This window comes from Prinia subflava, chromosome 2, assembly GCF_021018805.1.
Source record: "Prinia subflava isolate CZ2003 ecotype Zambia chromosome 2, Cam_Psub_1.2, whole genome shotgun sequence".
In the NCBI taxonomy this organism is placed as follows: domain Eukaryota; kingdom Metazoa; phylum Chordata; class Aves; order Passeriformes; family Cisticolidae; genus Prinia; species Prinia subflava.
Genome location: NC_086248.1, coordinates 30,418,014 through 30,438,506, shown reverse-complemented (window position 1 = coordinate 30,438,506; position 20,493 = coordinate 30,418,014). Strand labels below are relative to the sequence as shown.

At 39.4% G+C, this 20,493-nt stretch overlaps 1 protein-coding gene across 2 annotated transcripts in view; it reads right to left on the bottom strand.

Annotated features, from left to right (window-relative positions):
- KCNQ5 (potassium voltage-gated channel subfamily Q member 5) overlaps positions 1-20,493 on the bottom strand; it is a 280,362-nt gene that overhangs the window by 66,473 nt on the left and 193,396 nt on the right. For both annotated transcript variants that reach the window (XM_063389466.1, XM_063389467.1), the window contains exon 3: positions 4,827-4,953. In XM_063389466.1, coding sequence (XP_063245536.1) covers positions 4,827-4,953 — 127 coding nt within the window. The remainder of the gene's footprint in view (positions 1-4,826; positions 4,954-20,493) is intronic.

The window sequence follows — 20,493 nt, the reverse complement described above, 5'->3', positions numbered from 1 at the left end:
TGATTACAGATAATGGACTTAAGCTTCCTGTTGGGAATTTGCTCATTCTGCAGCCTCAACAGAATATGAACTTTTGACATTTTCATCATGCTGTAGCTTGACTAGAGGTAAAATAGAAGCAGCTGTGGTAAAACTGCTAATGGACTAACTGAAATATATTAAATGTTTCGTTCGGCTGGACCGCCAGGATGTGTAGTTTCCCTGGAGAAATGTAATATTACTAGAAGTAGGTTCAAATTTAAAGTGAAAAAAATCTGTAATAGGAGTTTCAACTCCCAACTTTAAATTGAATAGAGTTCAGACAGTAGAGTCAGCAATGTGCTCCTGCAGCCAGGAGGGCCAACCCTGTCCTGGGGGCATCAGGGACAGCATCACAGCCAGGCAAGGGAGGGGATTGTCCTGCTCTGCTCTGAGCTGGGGCAGCCTCACCTCGAGTGCTGGGGGCAGGTTTGGGTGCCACAAGGTAAGAAAGACATTGAACTGTTAGAGAGTGTCCAAAGGAGGGCAGTGAAGATGGGGAAGGGCCTTGAGGGGAAGCTGTGTGAGGAGCAGCTGAGGGCACTGGGTCTGTTCAGCCTGGAGGAGACTGAGGGGAGACCTCACTGCAGTTACAAATTCCTCGTGAGGGGAAGAGGAGGGACAGGCACTGACTGACCTTCTCTGTGGTGACCAGGGACACGACCCAAGGGAATGGCCTGAATTTGTGTCAGAGGAGATTTAGGCTGGATATCAGGAAACGTTTCTTCACCCAGAGGATGGCTGGGCACTGGAACAGGCTCTCAAGGGTTACGGTCACAGCACCAGCCTGACAGAGTTCAAGAAGTGTTTGGACAGTGCTCAGGGTGTGACTTGGGGGTGGTCCTCTGTATGGTCAGGAGTTGGACTTTGATGATCCCTGTGGACCAACTCAGGATATTCTATGATTCTATGTTTAAAATTCACTTGCTCTTGTTGGGCTTTCTCACACAGGAATCTCAAAATTTCTTACAGAGTCAGTGGAGACAGTTTTCAGTTCCTCTGAATGCTCAGTGGACCTCAGATACACAGGTGAGGCCAGCAGGATCTTACTCTTCTGACCCAGAGCTTGTTGTTTATTATTCCTAAATATTTTTACAGTGTCCCAAGTGGAAGTTGCCCTCACAGACTAAGATCTCACTGTGATGGTAAATCCTCTGACACACATAGGAGAGTAGCCAGAAGATTAATTTTGTCAAGTCACATCTGGGAGCCCACTGCCAGAGGAACGACAATGGACTCTTCATTTATTTCAGTGTCCCCAAATGGCCTGACAGGGCCATTGATGCCATATATCTTCCCAGTTAGACTTGTCCTCTTTTATTTTGGGGATCTTCAGTGAGCTAAGGCACATGCAGCAAGTTTTTCCTGGTTTGTCAGCATCTCTGATCTCCATAGGCTCCAGAGAGCAGTTAGAATATGCATTTCTTGGATTGCTGCTCTTCTGAGCAATACAACACAGCATCACTGTTCTGCAGTGCTAACCCAGGCTTCAGAGTGATATATCTGTAACATTTAGGGGTAAATAGGGATTTAGGGATTTGCAGGGGTAAATACATATTTAAGTACCTTACATGCCTGTAAGGATGTGTTGCTGTGCCCTTTATATTATGTACACAATTGCAGAAAACAAGGGATGTCAGGTACATGGGACAAAGTACAAAGCAAGTTTTAATACTACACTGTTATTCCCATTTTTACAGAAATAAATAAGGGTACAAAACTGTAAAATAATTTGGTAGATGTAATTACTAACCTGGTAGCACACAGCAATGCTTGATGAACTCATTTTTCAGAGTAGTGACATTGTAGGCACGCTAACATAAGCACAGAGCTTTGGCCCCAAATAAAACTTCTCTGGTCAATAGGTTATTAATGGAAAAAATAAAGGCTGTCTAAATGTGACCCTTGAGGCAATTCTCAAATTGGTTATTTCTAGCCCTAAGGCCATTGCCCTATGTGATTTGTGTTTAATCACAAAAAAAAAAAAAAAATCAGGGAAAAGATCTGCCAGAGATATATAGCAAATTTAATTAATAGTAAACAGAATAAGTCTTCTAAAATATTATTGTTCCACTGTAACAATAAACAGAAAGAATAATTGAATGGATGACTAAGTAAATAATTAAAAGTAATAGGCCCAAACTGGCCATGTGCTCTTAAGGAGACCTTAGCACTGATTTCATTGAGTTCCCCCTGAAGCCATCTTTTCTCCAGGAGGAACACATACACGTCCCTCAGCCCCTCCTCACAGGGCAACTGCTTCAGCACTGATCATCCTCATGGCTTCACTGAACTCACTCCAGTGAGTTCACTTTTTTAAGATCATTCAGATTTGGTGTTGGAGGGGGAAGATGAGGTGCAGTATCTTGGATGTGGCCTAATGGACGATGAGTAAAGGGAGATAATCATCAATTGACAGTGCTCTGGCTAACACAGCCTTCTGACCTTTGCTGCTGGCTTACACTTTGTCATGACTGCAAAGCCAAGGGGTCAGGCAAATAATTTATGTAATTTAAGAGCTGCAAGATGACTTGGTTTTTCCTCAAAAGATCAAATCCGGAAAGATGCTGAACATCAGAAACCCCCTTTTGGGACACTAAAGTCCATAAATGGATTGAAGTCAATCAATAGAAGAAGAGACGTGCAGAAAAGTCAATGGCAAGAAATTCAAGCTATTGGTTTAGTTTCCAGAAGCTGCAGAACAAACTTTCCTTTCCAACCAGTGTACCAGCATGGGAAGACATCCACAAGCAATAGACTGTTGTCTGCTAATTAATTCTGCTAGCAAGTTATAGAGTTCCAAGTGGGACACAAAAGGTGCTTTTAAGGCCAGAGACTGCTTACATAAAATAGGTGAAAGAAGAAGAGCTGGTGAATGTCAGAGAAAGAAGGAAATACCATAACTGAGTGAAGTAAACCCACTCCCCCAGGGTGATCTGCACCAGAATACCTGCCTGAACTATTTCACCAACAGTAGGAGGGTAGATATGAGTAGTTTTAAGGAAAGCATGGAAATCTATACAGCACCCCTGTGAATCTTGGAATTATTTAGGTTGGAAAGGACTTTCAAGGTCATTGAGTCAAACTGTTAACTCAGCACTGGCAAATCTACCTATGTCCCTAATTACCACATCTACATCTTTTAAATATGCAGAATTTTTCCTGCATTCAATTTTGCTGAGAATTAACACCACATAGTGAAGTTAATCACTGGTATAAGACTTGCCAGTTGAGTGGAGACAGGAAAGGGAGGAGACACAAAAGCTGAATCAAACAAACTGCTAGTGTTTCTGTACAACGGCATTGGGAAGAGTAGCAAAACACTCTGAGAAGTCAAATGGTCCTAGTAACTTCAAAATCTTTAAAGGTGTTTTTAGTAAGTTCTAAATTGCTTTAGTAAGTTAATTTTACTAAATTAACAGTGATGTCTTCTTATGATTGTGCCCTGACAAAACCTGGCTACTGCAAAATTTCAAGTGCACCGTAAAATCTTGGTAAGTCTGGTTAAGGAGGGTAGCCATGTTTCCACTTTCTGCTAGTCATGGAAATCCTGGGGCGTGTGACCTGGCAAGGTACCTGCCCACCTCCCCTGCTGCCCAAACAAAACAAATGCCAATCCTGGTATTTTCTCCTTCTCCACATTTTCATAAAATAGCATAGATAGGGTGTTTCTTTCTGAGGGGGAGATAATCTGGGCTGTCTTCCTAGCTGCTCATGCAACTTCCTCCATTGCAGGAGTGGCTCAGTGGAAGAAAGTGTGGATTTACCAGGGAATGAGGTAGAAGGAAAAAAACTTGCTCTGCACATTAGCCCTAACTACTGGTCTACAAATACTGGTCTGCCATGCCAAGGAACACTATGTAATTCTTGTGTAGACTAGGATGGCATTCATCTACTGCTTACACTGAAACCCATGGCTGTAGGCACATGACTCCATGTACTAGCTGCTGTGGAGATCCATGGAGGAACATATTGCCTGCCCCAGTTGATCCCCAACTTGTATTGAGATATAGGCAGATAAAATTAAAGGCTGGAGAGAGGAAGGAAGTTGAGATATTGATATTATGGAGTTTCAGAGATGATCTATAAAAAGGATTTTCTCCAAACCATTAGAAAAATAAGAAATGATCAGATGAGTTTGATCTTGGATTTCTGCCTTTATTGGGAAACAGTTTTCCTGCAGATCCCTTTTCAAAATAGGGTTTTGACTGGTCATGAGTCTATTCACCATTGTCACAGACGAATTCTAGAGCAAAAAAGGAAAGGAATAGTATCTTGAAATGGATGTAGGAGAAATAATGAAGAAGATACTGTATCCTATACTAGTCTCACTGCAGAGCTGATATGTGGACTGTCATGCAGAGAACAGCAAAACAGGAAGCAGCACTGTTGTCAGAAGATGTCTCTAGGGAGGTTTTCAAACTTCTTGCAGTGTCTGATCACGGAGGTTAAATAAGAAGAACGTGATATGTACTCATATGTATGTGGGATCTATGCATGTACGTACAAGACGTAGTGTGTCCATTTAAAGTGCACATCTCTGATTTTCAATGAGATCCCTCATTTGTCCTATAAATAGGCCATGAGATTCATAGGAAAATGTCTTCTGGAGAACATAAGAAATGTGAACTGGTTTTTAATGATGTCATGATTTATATCTAAAGAAACAGATGAGAGTTGACACACAGCTATTCTGGAATTACAGCTGGTTGCTGTGAACAGAATCTGATTCCAGTAATTTTCATTCAGAAAGGAAACAGGAGAGGGAAGGTATTTACTTTAAAATAAGCTAGAGCTGGGACACTCACCTATTACGCAGAATGGTTTCCTGGCAAAGCGCAGTCTTCCTTGCCATCCTCGGTATCGACAGCAGCACCCAGCAGACCAGATACGAATGATGAATTCCAAGCCAAAGACAACGATCATGACAAATTCCTAGAAATGGCAAAGCAGAAAAATGCCTGTTACAGATAACCAACACTTAAACATCAAGAAACTTATCACTATTGTTTGTGTCTAACAATCCACCTCGATCATCTGAATATCCCAAGCCAAACTTGGGATCCTGCTCCCCAGGATGGTTATACATCTACAAGCATAACACAGCTTCACAGTAAAAGGTCTGAGCCTAACCTGAACAGCATTAAGTATCAGCTAAGACTGGCTACTAAATATGAAACACTGAAGAACTGAATAATACGCAAAAATATCAGAGCAAAATACTCAAAGACTTTGTACATTGAGCATCAGAGCACAGGTAATTTATACAGCTAGTGAAAAATGTTTGACATCCACATCCATACAATTAGTTCTTAGTTTAAAGGCTGAGAGTTTTCAGAGATATATTGTCATTGTTGCAATACACAGGTGAAGTAACTGAGATTATGAATTTGGGAAATCAATCTGTTCCCAGCAGTAGGTTAAGGTACATGCAACTGTAATTACATACAGTGGGTATGTAATTGTAAGGCAATAAATGAATGCTCACCCTAGGCATAACTTTCCCTGGACAACATGTGAATTAAAGCATTTAGAAATTTTGCCTTGCTTGTTTGGCCTGCTTTTCTTTCACATTGGAACCTTCTTTAAGGCTGTCTATTTAAAAAACATCAACATATATTCATACTGGTTTTATTTTAAGAAAATTTTCATTACAACCATGAGGTCAACAGAGTTGCAGTAATACAGCTTGGACCACAATTCAGCTCCATACCCAAAGGAGATCTGCAGCTCAGTAATATGGAGTGATATAGTACATACACATTGTATAGAATTACAAACTTAGATACTCTTCTGGAATACTATCACAAAGTAATGTGTTTTGAAATGACAAAATAAAAATCTGTATGTTCACAAAAGGAGAAAAGTACTAGATGGAGTTTTTTAAACAGCCCATCAAGAAGAAAAGGATGGAAGTTGTGTTTTATTTGGCAGCCTCCTGTATTTCTGTGTCCAGAAGTAAGTTGTTCTTGTCAGCCAATTAATTTGTTATTCCTGCAGGATGAGGACTAGTGTGGTACCAGAAAGAAAGCACTGCAAATTAATTAAAAAAAGGAATATTTGCAAGGGTAGGGTTGATCCAATATTGACTTTTCCCCAATAAACATTTTGCTTGCCTTTTAGACTGTGAGACCCTACAACTCTACAAGCCCATGTGTCAACGCAGACATTAATTTGCCTGAACAAATGGCATTATTAATGTTGTGCCATGTAATGGTTCTTTACTAGATTATGATTAGTGGCAGTCCACTGAAACACTGTGGACTTAATTTCTTTTGCTGTCATGGGACAATCTGAAAACATAATATTTCTTCCTAAAACATGTCAGCTTGTGTAGCTGCATTACATTGAAAGCACTTTTAGGGCCTTCTTCAGTGTCTTCATTTTTGGTTTTGTAAATCTCATATTGAATGCCTAAGTCACAAAAGTAGAATAAGATCCCTCTGCTAAAACGTGGCTGAAGAGAATGCCACATTTTTTATTAGAAAAGAACACATGGAAAATGAGTGTGATTGTTTAAGCTTTTCTTTTTATTCCACTGCAAGAAACTTCAACTTAATTCCATGGGCAGTGTTATTGCACAACTTCAGAAAGGATTATGTACAAAACTGAAAAAGTTCCCCATATAGTAACAATAATTCCTAATAGTTGGCTACCCTGTGGTACATTTCCTTGTAGGAAATTCTGTGCAGGCCAAGAATGAAATGGACAGGAAGCCAACTGGAAAAAAGGAAGAATATGTATTTTAGTGATTTAACTACCACTTTTATAGTGGTAGTTAAATCATGAATTGTCAAATCTGGTTTACACATTGTTAGATGATGCCTCTGAATTTATGAGGGTTGATGGCAGGCATCCAGGCCATCTGACATCTGATTCTCCTAAAGAAGTTTCTTCTTTGGGATAGGGTAAGAGATATTGAAGGAAGGGAGGTCTGAGAAGCATGAAAAATTCTTTGCTTATAATAAAATCCTTTTCTTGTTAAAACTTAATCACATTTCACTGGACTAAAGTTTGCTGTTTCCCTGGAAAACATATGGTGTGTACAGATGGGGGATACATTTTGTAAGTACAGTGAAATTGTCCCAGGCATCTTAGAGAAGCTGATTCACACAGAGAGGAGTGTGTCCTGTCCTGTACTCCAGACCCTGGCAGGGCCTCTGATGGGGAGCTGGCAAGGACAGAGAGTACTCAGCCATCCTGGAAGAACTAGTCCACAGCTCCAAGTCAGTTCAAACAGTATCACACAACTGCTGGTAGGAGCTGGAAAGAGATCATCTTTTCGGAAAGTTTACTCTTCTGGTTCCTACCAGTGCTGTGCAGTTTTGTATTTATCACCAGTGCTATTGTTAGCCATTTCTAGGTGCTATGCTTGCTCTGTGAGACAAAGAGGAGAAAAGTGATTGTGTGCCAAAAGCACGTTTCTGAGAGTCTATGAACAACATTGTATCTTTGTGTGTGAGAGACAAGAACCATATTTGTTTCTCACACACAAACACATATACTAAAAAGAGAAACTTGCAGATACATCTATTTTGGGAGAGAAAAAGAGCAAAAATTTTTTTCAAATTTTTTTTTGGTGGATGGAGTAAGAGTATAAGATTTTTCTTGAGGAAACAATGTGAAATATCTCTGTTCATTCCTTGAGAAAAAGTTACCATTTTTAGAACCATTGCAAATTTATGGATGGGTACATCATCTCAAAATTAACTAAGGTTTCTACTACCTAAACAATTTTTTCTACTACTTAACCAATAGAAAACTGTAGTTATATTGAGCTCAAATACAGTAAATATGTCTCTGTGCACCGGGATACTAAAAGAACTGCTGCTTTTAAAAGTGCTATATGAGATTTTCTTCCACCCATAACAAGTTTCTGCAGATTTTAAAGTACACTATAAGTTTTAATAAAAGAAAAGACACTGAAGAACATATAGATAGGATTTCACACTTATTTTTGCACTTACTGAAATAATGATGTTTCAAACTGATCTTTATATCCAAATGACTCCTGCTTCCTCAATGGAAAGAGGATTTTGAAGAGAATAAATATAAAATATAATAAAGTCTAAAGGGAAAGGATTTTCCAAAAACCATAATGCATTGAAACTGAACTCTTCATAGCAGTACACACAAAACCTTTGTTTTCTTTTGGATTGGTTCAGGGCAAAACCAGAGAGAGACAAAGAATTAGACAAAGAATTCCACACTACTGTGTAAAAAAGTAATGTTTTAGAGAGCACTTAGTGAAAATGTTAAGGCAAATCTCTGTCAGGGTTAATACAGGCCATGGAATGACATTATTTTTTCTTAGGGCAGCTGTAAAGTTACAAGTTCCTTGGTCTTCCATGGGCAAAAATTGGAAGAATGCATCCCAAACAAGATCAGGATTTTAATTTCTTTATATTTTATTTGGAAGGCTTACTGCCAACTTTAGCATAAATATAGGCTTTGAAATAACTTGGGTTTATTTATTTCCTTAGCAATTGAAACACAAGATCAGAACATAATTGGAAAGGCATGTGATGGAATAAATCATTAGACTTTGTGCTTTGTAGACTTGTAGACTGAAGAAATAATGCATTCCAAGTATCTCTGTCCTACATATAATGGAACGTCATTAATTTTGAATTACTTACAAGAATGAGAAACAACCTTTACATCAGGAAAAACCTTGCACTGTTTATAAATCTGGCCCTCTTCAAAATTAAGCAGGGCTGCATTTGAAGTGATCAGCAAGTTAAGATTTACTGGAAACCCAACCCTTCCCTTCCTAGGTAGAGCAGAGGTGCACTGGTAGAGGTAGAATGGCCTTTGCCATTTCTTCTTTTTCCCTTTTTTGTTATCCCTTTCCAATCACAACTGCAATTGGTCTTACACCAGAGTTACCACAATCCGTGACTGTTTTGGCTGTTCAAGCTCACAGTTAGCACCCCCCTGTAACCAATTGGCATTGGTAGTTCAGGCAGTGGAAAGCTTTTGCTCCTTCTCAAAGCACAGTCCATTCAAACTGATGAGCTTTTCCTTCGGAAATGTTTCTGCACATGCATCTCCAGTTGTCGTGGGGAACCATGCACATGCAAGAGAAGCAAGGCTGACACGCTTGGGCTGACAAGCTTCAGTTGCTTTTGGCTAGCAGTGTACTGAAGACTTTTATATCTGTGTGTGCCTGGGTTGTTACACCACTGGAACAACGAGGGTCACACAAATGGCAGGAAATGAAAATAAGAGGCCATCCACAGCAAGGTTTCTGTTAATGAAAGGTCCAGGAGGACTCTAATCAACAGGGTTGGTGATTAAGCAAATCAAGCATACTTTGTACAATCCAGCACTTTCCCCCGCTCTTTTTCCTCCTATCCAATTAGTATACATGATTTATTGAAATTGTTTACATTAATGTACTTCTCAGGCAGTTTTTAATGATAAGGATTTCCCTAAGCATAACATTTTAATAGCAAAAAAAGTTCATATAGTAAGTAGCTTTTTCATTCCTTGGCATATCTGCTTATTAGATCTGAAAATAATTTGCTGATGATGAATCAGGTGTCTTCACTGTAGACTGTAACTTTGGGGAATTAGAGTCATTTTTGCAATACAAAAACCACCAAAGTTGAGCACTCTGTGCTGATCTAGGATGCTTCTGGTTATTTTGCAATGTGTAAATGAGCTGAGGCTGGGCTATAAGAAATCCATCCACAAAACAATGTCTGTGCTCTTACTTTAATTATATTTCTTGTACAGAGATGCTGATTTTAATTATTCTAAAGGCTAATGAAGTAGCACAACAGCTACAGAGCTGCAGATTGATGTGAAGAGCTGCCTGCCTTGAGCTCATAGGAGAACTGTGTTTACTGACATTGTCAGAAGTCAGAGAAATGGACAAGAGCAGACCAAATGAATTCTCTGAAAAAAGCTTTCGTCTGGCCACAAATGTTTCTGAAGACAAAATCTCTGCCATGTAGCTGCACTGCAGATCCTCATCTGCTGTAAATCAGTGACCCTCACCACAATAACACTACAGCAGAACATGAGGAGCAAGAGGATACTGCTTGGGATATAACCCCTCTTCCCAAAAACTCATAAACAGGCAAGTCCAGTGTTTCCAAATCATTTTGAAAGGAGGGAGAATAAACATGTCCTCATACTTTAGTTTATGGCTGACTGGTTTAAGTATGTCACCAGCTGCTGAAATATCTTTATGGTGACACATGAATACTTGATAACGGCCAAATAGCAATGCTTTATTACTCATAGTCAAAAAGGATGGGATGGTTTTATCATTCAATTAAAGCAAGAACAGAACACCTCAGCTTATGAACAACATCTGTCTCTAAAGACCGGAAAACCCCCTCTACTGATTCCAGGTACTAAGCTCTAAAGCTGGGCTGTACACTTTAAAGATCTGCCATTGGATGTGGGGGGAAGCACAATACTGCTCTGTCTCAATGAAACTTGACAAACATCTGGGCTTTAAACAGTTGTGACGCAGAAGCTGGTGTAGGACTACAGGCAACTGTGTTATATTGGCCCTTTTCCAGATGAAAACAAGTAGGTAGGAATATGTGCATGCCTTATAGTCTAAAATAATAGTAAACTTGAACACATTTATGTTATTCCTTGTTCAGCACTAAAAGGAGGAAATCTTTGGTCTAAACAGCTAACAAGCATATCTACATGTGCATACACACACTTAAGAAACTAATGTTTAATGCTTTCCAACTGCAATTGAATAGAGGGAGAGACAGCCATAAATCTGAAAGCATAACCCAGAATAGAACCTATTAGTGGCATATAAATCACAGCCAGAGACTTCACTTCAGCTCCCAGTGCAACACACAATAAGCACGGAGTGAAATTTATGCTCCTTTTTATCATTTATCAGTTTGATAATGGATGTGATACTTTTAGTGCACTTGATTTTCCGTATTATGATTAAGAATTTCCATGTAGATTCTACATTAAAAAGAGGGTTATTGATAAATCAGTTTTGTGCCTTTTACTCAAATACACAGCTACAAATCTACTGATATACTATTAAAATCCCAGTTATATGCTTAGTCCACATATTTATATATATGACTTCTACTATCCAACTCCCTTTTAGCTTTTAGTGTTTATACCTGATGTGGGACCCATCAGTCATGCTTCTTTGTTACTTTGCAAAAAGTTGTGATTTTTTATTTCAAATAAAACCAGTTTTAAATCAGATAGGACAACCCAGCAGCAGAATTACAACGATGCCATTTATTTATGGTTTTCATAATCTCTTAGAAAGAGAAGTACTTACCATATCAGACACAATGTATGATTCCTACCACTGAAACTGTGCTAACCTTCCTCAGCATCCTCTGTGTCCCCCGACCAGCAGACTCAGTTCACATCACCACCACGGGGAGTGCTGGGGTCCTGCTGGTGCCAGAGGCACGAGTGCCACAGGGCTGCACTGGCCCTCGTGGTTACTGCCAGCACCATGGGGCAATCTGCAATTTGTACATGTGGGCAAACTGATCCCAAAGCTCCTTCTGGGGGACATGGCTCCTCCAGGGACACTGATGATCACTGGATACCCTCTTTCAAACTGGGAAAAGGGCAATGGGAAACACTCACCTCTCCACATCTATCCTGCTCTTTCCCAGGTACTGCATCACCTTTAAATATAGTGTTTCCCAGCCATTTGCACTCACTGCTTTGTGCCATAGCATTTGGTTATATGTCAGGCGCAACCACATATCCAAGAGAATTCTTTAAAGGAGATGATAGCATAAAAGTCCCTTTGTAGAATAATTTTCTACTCTCAAAAATTTTTTTACTCTTCTCTGTGCTTGTTCAGATTTTCTTTCTCTTTAGTGAGATATCAGTGGTCAGTGGTCTAATTTTGGTTTTAAATTTATCCTTGTATTGAAAACAAAGCTCTGTACAGCTGTACCCAGGCCTTCACACTTCCTTTGTGATTTCTTCACACATTTTTGTCTGCTGTAGTCACATTTCTGATGTCACATTAGAGGCAGACATTCAAGCACGTCTCTGTAGCAACGGAGATCCAAAATTTCCCTTTTGAAGTGTTTGTGAAGAATTTTGTATCTGTTCTCTGTCCAAAACAAGTGTAGAATGGGCATAAGAATTCTGAATCCTTTTATACCCTGGCATCCATATTGATTTTGTATTGATGCAAGGGGTTTAGGCTAATTGTTACGGTTGATCACATGCATGTGAATTAAGTGATAATATCTGATGTGCTGCACTGCAGAGTAGGACAGCATGCTCATTCTTTTATTCTTTGGCCTTAGCATGTTTTGAGTTGTTAAATGCTGGAGATTCTGCAAATGATACCTGCAGTGTTCTTTTTAAAATTATTTCTTGCACTTTCCCAATTGTCAAAGCTCATTAAGAGAGCTTCCCTAGGTGTTCATCTGTGCATGTTTTAACCACTGGGAGGCCTAAGTTCTTCTTGGTTGATCTATACTGAAATTTTACCAGTACCAAATGTTTTCAGAACACGACTTTAAGAAAGTGTTTTCAGACAGTTTGCAACTTTTTACAAACTGATCTTGGTAGCACTCAACCCAATCAGCCAAAATCCTGTTCATGCATTTAGTTTCTCAAAAATATCAGTTTACCAAACATTTCTGCTACTTGGACAAGTATTTGGTCACAATATTTTTATTCAGTTCCTTAAGTTCTGTGAAAAAGTTGTCTTGGTCCCCCTTTTTTACTCAAACAACTGGATTTTGAGAGCCTAGTCTTGTGTTTCATGCATCATGACATTCACTGACTGTTTTGCAGTTTTTCCAGGCTTTTATTACATTTTTCCAGGCTTGTGGAATTTTGATCTTCGAAAAAGAAAACATATATATATATATATCTTTGTGAGCCATACATTTCCTGTGATCATATCTTCATATGGTACAATTAGCCAATTCCTGTCTGGTTCAGATGTGATACCAAAGTTATTATTATTGTCCTGTCCATGACATACACCCTTTCCTTAGGTACTTCATGGAAGCATAAAAGTCTAAAATGGCCAGTATTTATTTTGCTAATTCACCTTTGTAACTTGCCCACAACTCAGGCTTCTCATGACTGAACTTAGTTCCACTGTGTGTCTCTGAATTTACCATCACCTTCACTTTAGGTGGATTTTTTCATTACGTCTGCTCTGGATTCTTACAGATTTGATTGTTTGTTTTTGCCTGTATTTCAATACTTATTTCACAGAATCACAATATCACAAAATCAAGGGACCCACAAGGACCACTGAGTCCAACTCTTGGCCCTGCACAGCACCACCCCCAAGAGTCACATCATGTGCCTGAGAGCATTGTCCAAACACTTCTTGAACTCTGTCAGGCTGGTGCTGTGACCCCTTCCTTGGGGAGTCTGTTCAGTGCCCAAACACCCTCTGAGTGAAGAACCCTTTTCCTGACATCCAACCTAAATCTCCCCTGACATAGCCTCAGTCATTCCCTTGAGTCCTGTCCCTGCTCACCACAGAGAAGAGATCAGTGCCTGCCCCTCTTCCCCTCACGAGGAAGTTGTGACTGCAGTGAGGTCTCCCCTCAGTCTCCTCCAGGCTGAACAGACCCAGTGCCCTCAGCTGCTCCTCACACAGCTTCCCCTCAAGGCCCTTCCCCATCTTCACTGCCCTCCTTTGGACACTCTCTAACAGTTCAATGTCTTTCCTATCTTGTGGCACCCAAACCTGCCCCAGCACTCGAGGTGAGGCTGCCCCAGCCCAGAGCAGAGCAGGACAATCCCCTCCCTTGCCTGGCTGTGATGCTGGGTCTGATGCCCCCAGGACAGGGTTGGCCCTCCTGGCTGTCAGGGCACTGCTGATGCATGTCCAGCTTGCCATTGACCAGGGCTCCCAGGTCCCTTTCCATGGCACTGCTTTCCAGCATCCTGCTCCCCAGTCTGTCCATACATCCAGGGTTGTCCACCCCAGGTGCAGAATCCAGCACTGTCCCTTGTTGAACTTCATGTGGTTGGTGATTGCCCAGTCCTCTGATTTGTCAAGGTCGCTCTGCAGGGCCTCTCTGTTTTGCATTATCTGCAAACTTGCTTGGAATCCCTTTCCAGTCCTGCCTGGAGTCGTTCATGAAGATGTTGAAGAGCACAGGGCCAGTGATGGAGCCCTGTGAGACTCCACTAGTGACAGGTCACCAGTCTGATGTCACCCCATTCACTGTAACCCTTAGTGCCCAACCCGTGAGCCTGTTGCTCACCCATTGCATGGTGTGTTTATCCAACTGTGTGCTGGACATTTGGTTGAATTCACAGTTTTTAAACTGAATCTTGTGAACAGATTTCTCCTATCACTTAAGGAAAGTTCACATTTCAACTGCAGCAAGCTGTGTCTTTATGTGCTTTGTCACGTCCCTGGAAAGAGACAGAGTGGTTTGCAGCTTTTCTGTGTTATTCAGATGCTGGATTTTCCCTAGATTTCCAAAAAGCTTTCATGTCACTGATGTGCTGCCTTCTTCAGCACTCTTTTCCTTTTGACATTTAATGGTCTGAAGAGTTTTTTCCTTACATGCTATTTTTAACCTTGGCTTTTCTTTGGCTTTTCTCTAGGCACATGTTCTGCATTTCCGTTTGGCAAATCAAGATTTCTCTGGCAAAGGTCAGGTCTGAATTTCTGATAGAGAGTTTGATATCTATCCATTTTTACTCTTGCAATCTAAAATGTTTCTTGCCTGTTTTAATGAGGTAGCTCTTGATCTCCATATCAAACTCTGGCATGAAGCCAATAAAATTCAATACTGCAGGATCTAGCTTAAACTATTACAAATCCACATCTGGAGAAAATATTACATTTATTTCTTGGAGGTGATTTCCCATGCTACCTTGTTATCACTCTCAGTGATAAAACAAGAAAAAAGACATGTCACGGGAAGAGCAGTTGTATGAGGAATGTTGCATACTTGTCCTTAAAGAAAGTTCAGGACAGCTGGTTTGTTTTTTTATCACAATGTGTTGATCAACCTAAAAGGAGATACGCTTTCCCCTCCTAAAAAATTACATCTTTATAAATCTGAAGCCTGCCATCCTATCGCTGACATCTAATCCTCCCTGTTTTCCATTTTTAATCTCAAAATCCTCCTAGAGATTCTGTGTTCTCCAGAGAAAGTGGCCCCTTGAAAGGCTGGATAAAAGACTCTTTTATTATATTTGCCACCTTTGAATATTAATTTTCTTTGTTTTCGGAAACAAAGAGAATCAGAAACAGATTGTTCTTAGTACCAGTATCTTCTCTCCTGACTCTCTGCATATAGCCATACAATGTCATCAACACGATAAGCTAAATAGCAGCTCTTATATAGGAAGTGATAACAATAAGATAAATTGGTGTAATGTACATATTTAGAAATTCAACACTGGCTTTCTTACTTACTGGTTAGTCATTTTAACATTAAAATTGTGTTAGGTCATGAACTTGTTACATTTATCACTGCTTCTGGTTTTTGCTTTTTCTATTCATCTTTCTTCACTGAACATTATCACCCATTTTTCTGTACATGCTCTGTTCATTCAGAGGAATGGAAAATAATTCTGTGGATGGCATTTCATCCAGCAGCCACTGACTTGTGGCAACTCCAGTGATCCTAACATTACACATTAAATGCAGATTTCTTGTTAAACACGGCTGATTGGTAGTTCTGATCTGGCAGTGACAAAATGTCTCCTGCCTTCTACTCCATTTGCTGCTGAATGCTGTAGCACTTGAGGTAACTGTTCATAGCTGTCCTATCTTCTTCAAGTGATTCAGTTATGAGATTGTTTTTTTCCCTGATTGTAGATCATTTATGCAGTTTTAGCCATCTTTAGTCATCAAATCCACTTAAGCTTTCCTAGTAGAACCTAATATATTGAAATTTTAATTACAGTAGAAAAATTATTCTGATCAATGTGTGATTTTCAATCTTTTCTTTACAAAAGTAATTTTTATTTAACACAGAAGAATAAAAGAAAAGAAAGGACAAGACGTTGCTAACGATATAATCAATTTCAGTACCATATCAATAACAGGCTTATGCCAGGATTGAGACATCTTTATTCTCTGATCTGTTGAAGTGTATTTATCACCCTCAGCATTATTAACAATATATAGATACCTTCTGCTGGCAATATATAGACATCTCGAGAGTTTCATATGCAGTGCTGTGCTCTGTTGTTAGGAAATAATTTTTATGGTTACTTTCATCTCTCCATAGCTACAGTGTGTACTTGTTTGTTAGAGAGCTTTGCTGGTTGGTTGGAAGTGCTAACACTGCCTTCTGAGAGCAGAATTAAGCTTTGAGAACAGCCACTGTTCATAATAACTCCATCTTTTAATTTACATTTTTGCCTTCTCTCAGACTTCCTTGCAATAACTTTTAATTTCAGAAAAGTGCGTCCAGCATTTAAATTTCCAGTGGAAAGTCTGTTCTGTTTCTACGCAAAGATTCACAAACAGTTGTAATGAACTCTTGTCTAAATTTTTGTAACAACAGTCAGCTCTGACTTGGTCAAATGTGCATACATAACAGGATAGCATCAATTTAAATAGCAAAGATGGGAAAATATTCATTTTTGTATGGTAAGAATATTTTCAAAGCTAACAGATAGTTTGTTATGACACTGTTGAATTGTTTTTTGCTCATGTTATTATAATATTATAATAATGTACATGAATCCAAACAAGACTGAAAACATGAAGATTTTGACCTTATCAACATCATATTTGCCTCTCTTATTCTGTCTTTAATAACACCAACGTTGTATGTCTAATATAATTTTTCAGAGATTTCTATGAGGATTTCTGAAATTTCAAAGCTAAGATTTGATTTGGAAAATAAAACACTAGAAATCAATATTTCTTGAGAAATACTGATCTTGAGTTTTGACAAACTCACTGATTTTAGCTCAGGGATCAATTAATCTGTTTTTCTCAGAAGAAGACTTAAAATTCTACTAATATGGTCTATATCTTACTGTTGTTAGAAATTAATCTTTCAAGATCATTTCTTTTTATGCCTTGATAGGTGGTCCTACAGAGCAATCATTAAGTCCTTTGCCAGGTCTGGTGGTCTTTTATCCAAGAATGGCAAGAGGATTCAAGTGCTGGAACAATCTAAACTGGAAAATGCTATGTTTTTCTTTTTAAATTGAGCCTATCCATCTCCCTTCTGAAAATCCATTCTGGCTAGCTTTACCATGCTGTAGTGGATTTGTATGATTACATTCCCGTGGGTGGACTTACTTCCTAAAGCAGAGACAAACTGAATATGTGCTCACCTGCTATGGGGAGCTATACCCTATGTTTTTAGACCAATGTGTATCTTCTTTCTGTTACACAAAAATATTAGGAGAAAAAAATCCTGGAAAGATATTAATTGCTAGAAGCTCTTGGCAGACTCTTCTTTTGGGTTCATGTAAGTGACCACAGTACATGGAGAAACCAGCTTCATCCTGTGCACACTATTTGCTTTTATACCTTTGGGAGCCATTTCTTCCTGAAGAATGTGTTCCTAGAGTACATTTTTAGAGGCCTTCATTCTACAAATCTGGCTACAGCTTTCTACACCAGCCTTTTTCAGAGAAAACCACAAAATAGATTTGATAAAACCAGTCCTGCAGAAATTCACTTGCATTCTTTGATCTACCCATCTTGATAAAAAATGAAAATGACAAAAAAAAGGGATGCTTTCTCACTTCAAATAAAAATGAAATTTTGTTTCTTACAACCTCAATTTGAATTTTAAGCCAAAAATTCTGAAATAATCAAATACACAGATAATATTTTATACCAGGTCAAATGAAGCATTTAAACTGATCCAAGACCTTTTTTTTACATCTCAATTTGTCAAATCTTCCTGGGTCAACTCAAATTATGTTATTAATTTTCTTGCATTGGCAGAAAACAAACAGAAGTGAACCAGAAATTCACATAATTTTCAGCTTTAGTTGAAAATGAACTTAAATACAGAGAGTTTGGGCAAGAGAGTGAATGACCTCCAGTTCCAGATAATATTCCTTCTTGGCTATCTTTCCCAAAAGATTTGATTTTGTCTTCACAGCCTCAGTTTTACTCCCTTGTGTTTATTATTTGATAAAGTGCTAGCAAATATACTTGTAGATCAGCAATTCACCAAAGATTATTTTCTTGCTGTGTTAGTTAGATTCTTAAGCTGCTTGTGGTTTATTTTGATGCTGAAGTAGATTTTTATTCTACTGCCTATCTGGGATAAATCACTGCTACAACTCAAGTGCCAGAAGTTGTGTGCACAGATTAGGCTAAAGCATAATCATCATTGTGGGTTTAAGGAGTTTTATCTGATGCTCTCTTCTTGGTTACTTTTATTATTTCTGGACACAAATCTAACCAAATTAATTACTGATGCAACAATACAGCATTACCATATGTAACATGCACTTAACTTATCTGCATGACTTTCATTTAAGCATAAAATTCAAATATTGAAGGTGTTTGCCTTGAGAGGTTTCCTGATAAGGAGAAGATGCCTTGTAACACAGTAGTACTTGTGTGGATGCCAGAATTGAAGCTGGGTCCAACACAACCCAGCAGGGCAGGTTTGCAGCCCAGATGAGTCCATTAACCTCTGCTGAAGCTCAGAAGCCCTCAGCTATTACTGCTTTCCTAAACAATGATTTGCTTTGAGTTATCACACTTTGTTGCATGTTTCTGAGAGACTATTTGGGATGCAGCTATTAGGAGATATATTTTCTGATCTCTTGTAAGGCACAGCTAGGCAGATAAATGGAATTGACTGATTGGAGAAGAATAATCTCAGCTCCTCTGGCCTTTCTGAGAAGGAGGAAAAGGTTTGCTCAGCTCATCTACACTCCCCTCTTTAATCTCCCTGCGTAATTGTGAATAGCTGCAATATGTCAAAAGCCACAGGTGCCAGTGCATGCACAGCTCAGGTATTAAGTTGAAGGAAAATTACATTAGCTTTTTAGCCAATTAACGTGGCTGTAGAGGAGACCATCTGGAATAAATCTGCAAAACAAACAGTTCACAGAAACCCAGCAGGCAGCTCTACAGATTGTTATATTTGTACGGTACTTCATTAGAAAATAAACATATATCTTCTATTTCAAGCACAAAGCACAAAGAGTATTAAACCAGATCTGATAGTTAATTCAGCTGTCTTACTAAATGACACGTTTGGAAAAGCTGTGTGAATCACTGGAAGGAAAAGGTTGTGAAAACTCTAGTGACTGCAGTTAGGTGTCGGCACAGCCAAAACAACTGCTCCTGAGTTAAGGCAGAAATGTATTTTCCTCTTGGTTCGTGGTTGCAAAAGTCTGTTTTGATAACATTGTTAATATCAGCTAATGATTCAGTATGTAGAGAAGGAACAAACTATGCATCAGCAAACTGCAATAAAGCAGTCACCTTTAGCCAGCTTCTGGATCTTCATACTTTGGTGTGTTTATATTATTCTCCACTAGAGACCCACAGCAGGAGATGCAAAACTCGTCATCACTAGGTTTATTCTTGCCAAAGGTTTGCTGAACACAGTAGGCTATAGTATAGAAATGCTGGATGAGGCTAGTATCGATGCTTCAAGGATCAGCCATCCACCCTCTTCCTCCTTAAGGCCTATTCCATGTTCAGAGGATGCCGTGGGATGTACAGTCAGGATGGTTAAGATGGACAAAGCTCATCTTTGAAGCCATAGCAGCAGAAAGCACCTAAGTTTCCCCCAGCAGACACTGAGCCGTTGTGCTCAGCTGATGGACACCTCTCCAAGGACTGGTGTGCCAGCAACCAGAGCTCACCACACCCCTGCCCAGTGCTGGCAGCAAGGCCAGGCCTCCAGAGAGCTCCTGCAGATTGTGGCCCCTGTGAGACCCCAGCTACAATACAGGGAGCCAGCCAGCTGAGGAATCAGCAGTGGCAAGAGTACTGACACAATCAACAAATATGTGGCTCATGGGAAATGCAGATTTTGTGTCAGAACAAATGGCATTTCTGTGACCCATTTGCATAAGTATACAGGAAAATGGATTACTTGTCACAAAAGCACCTTATATTACAAATAGAGTATTTTCAGACTAATCTGATTTTCCTATTTTCTATGCCAAAAAAATTTAGCAATTAGGGTACCAGTTACAATAATTTAACTAGCAGTAGAACATTCAAACAAACTTCTATTTACCAAGTGTTGTTCAGATCTGTAAATAATGGGTCTAGGTGTGAGTGTAGGTTTTAATCTGACCATTTTTAGGTGGCTTAATGCCACCTGATCTTTTCTTCAGGGAAAGAAAAACCACTAATATGGCTGGGAAGAAAAATGCACCATTTAGCATGGTTCTCCTTAATTAGCCCTGGTAAGAAACCATACAATGGAGCAGAACACCACATACCTGCACCTAGCCAGCTCTGGACATTTAGTTCAGGTATTTGATGCAGTGGCCTATCGTGCTGTTAAGACATAGCACACAACATAATTATGCCTATCAGCCTGC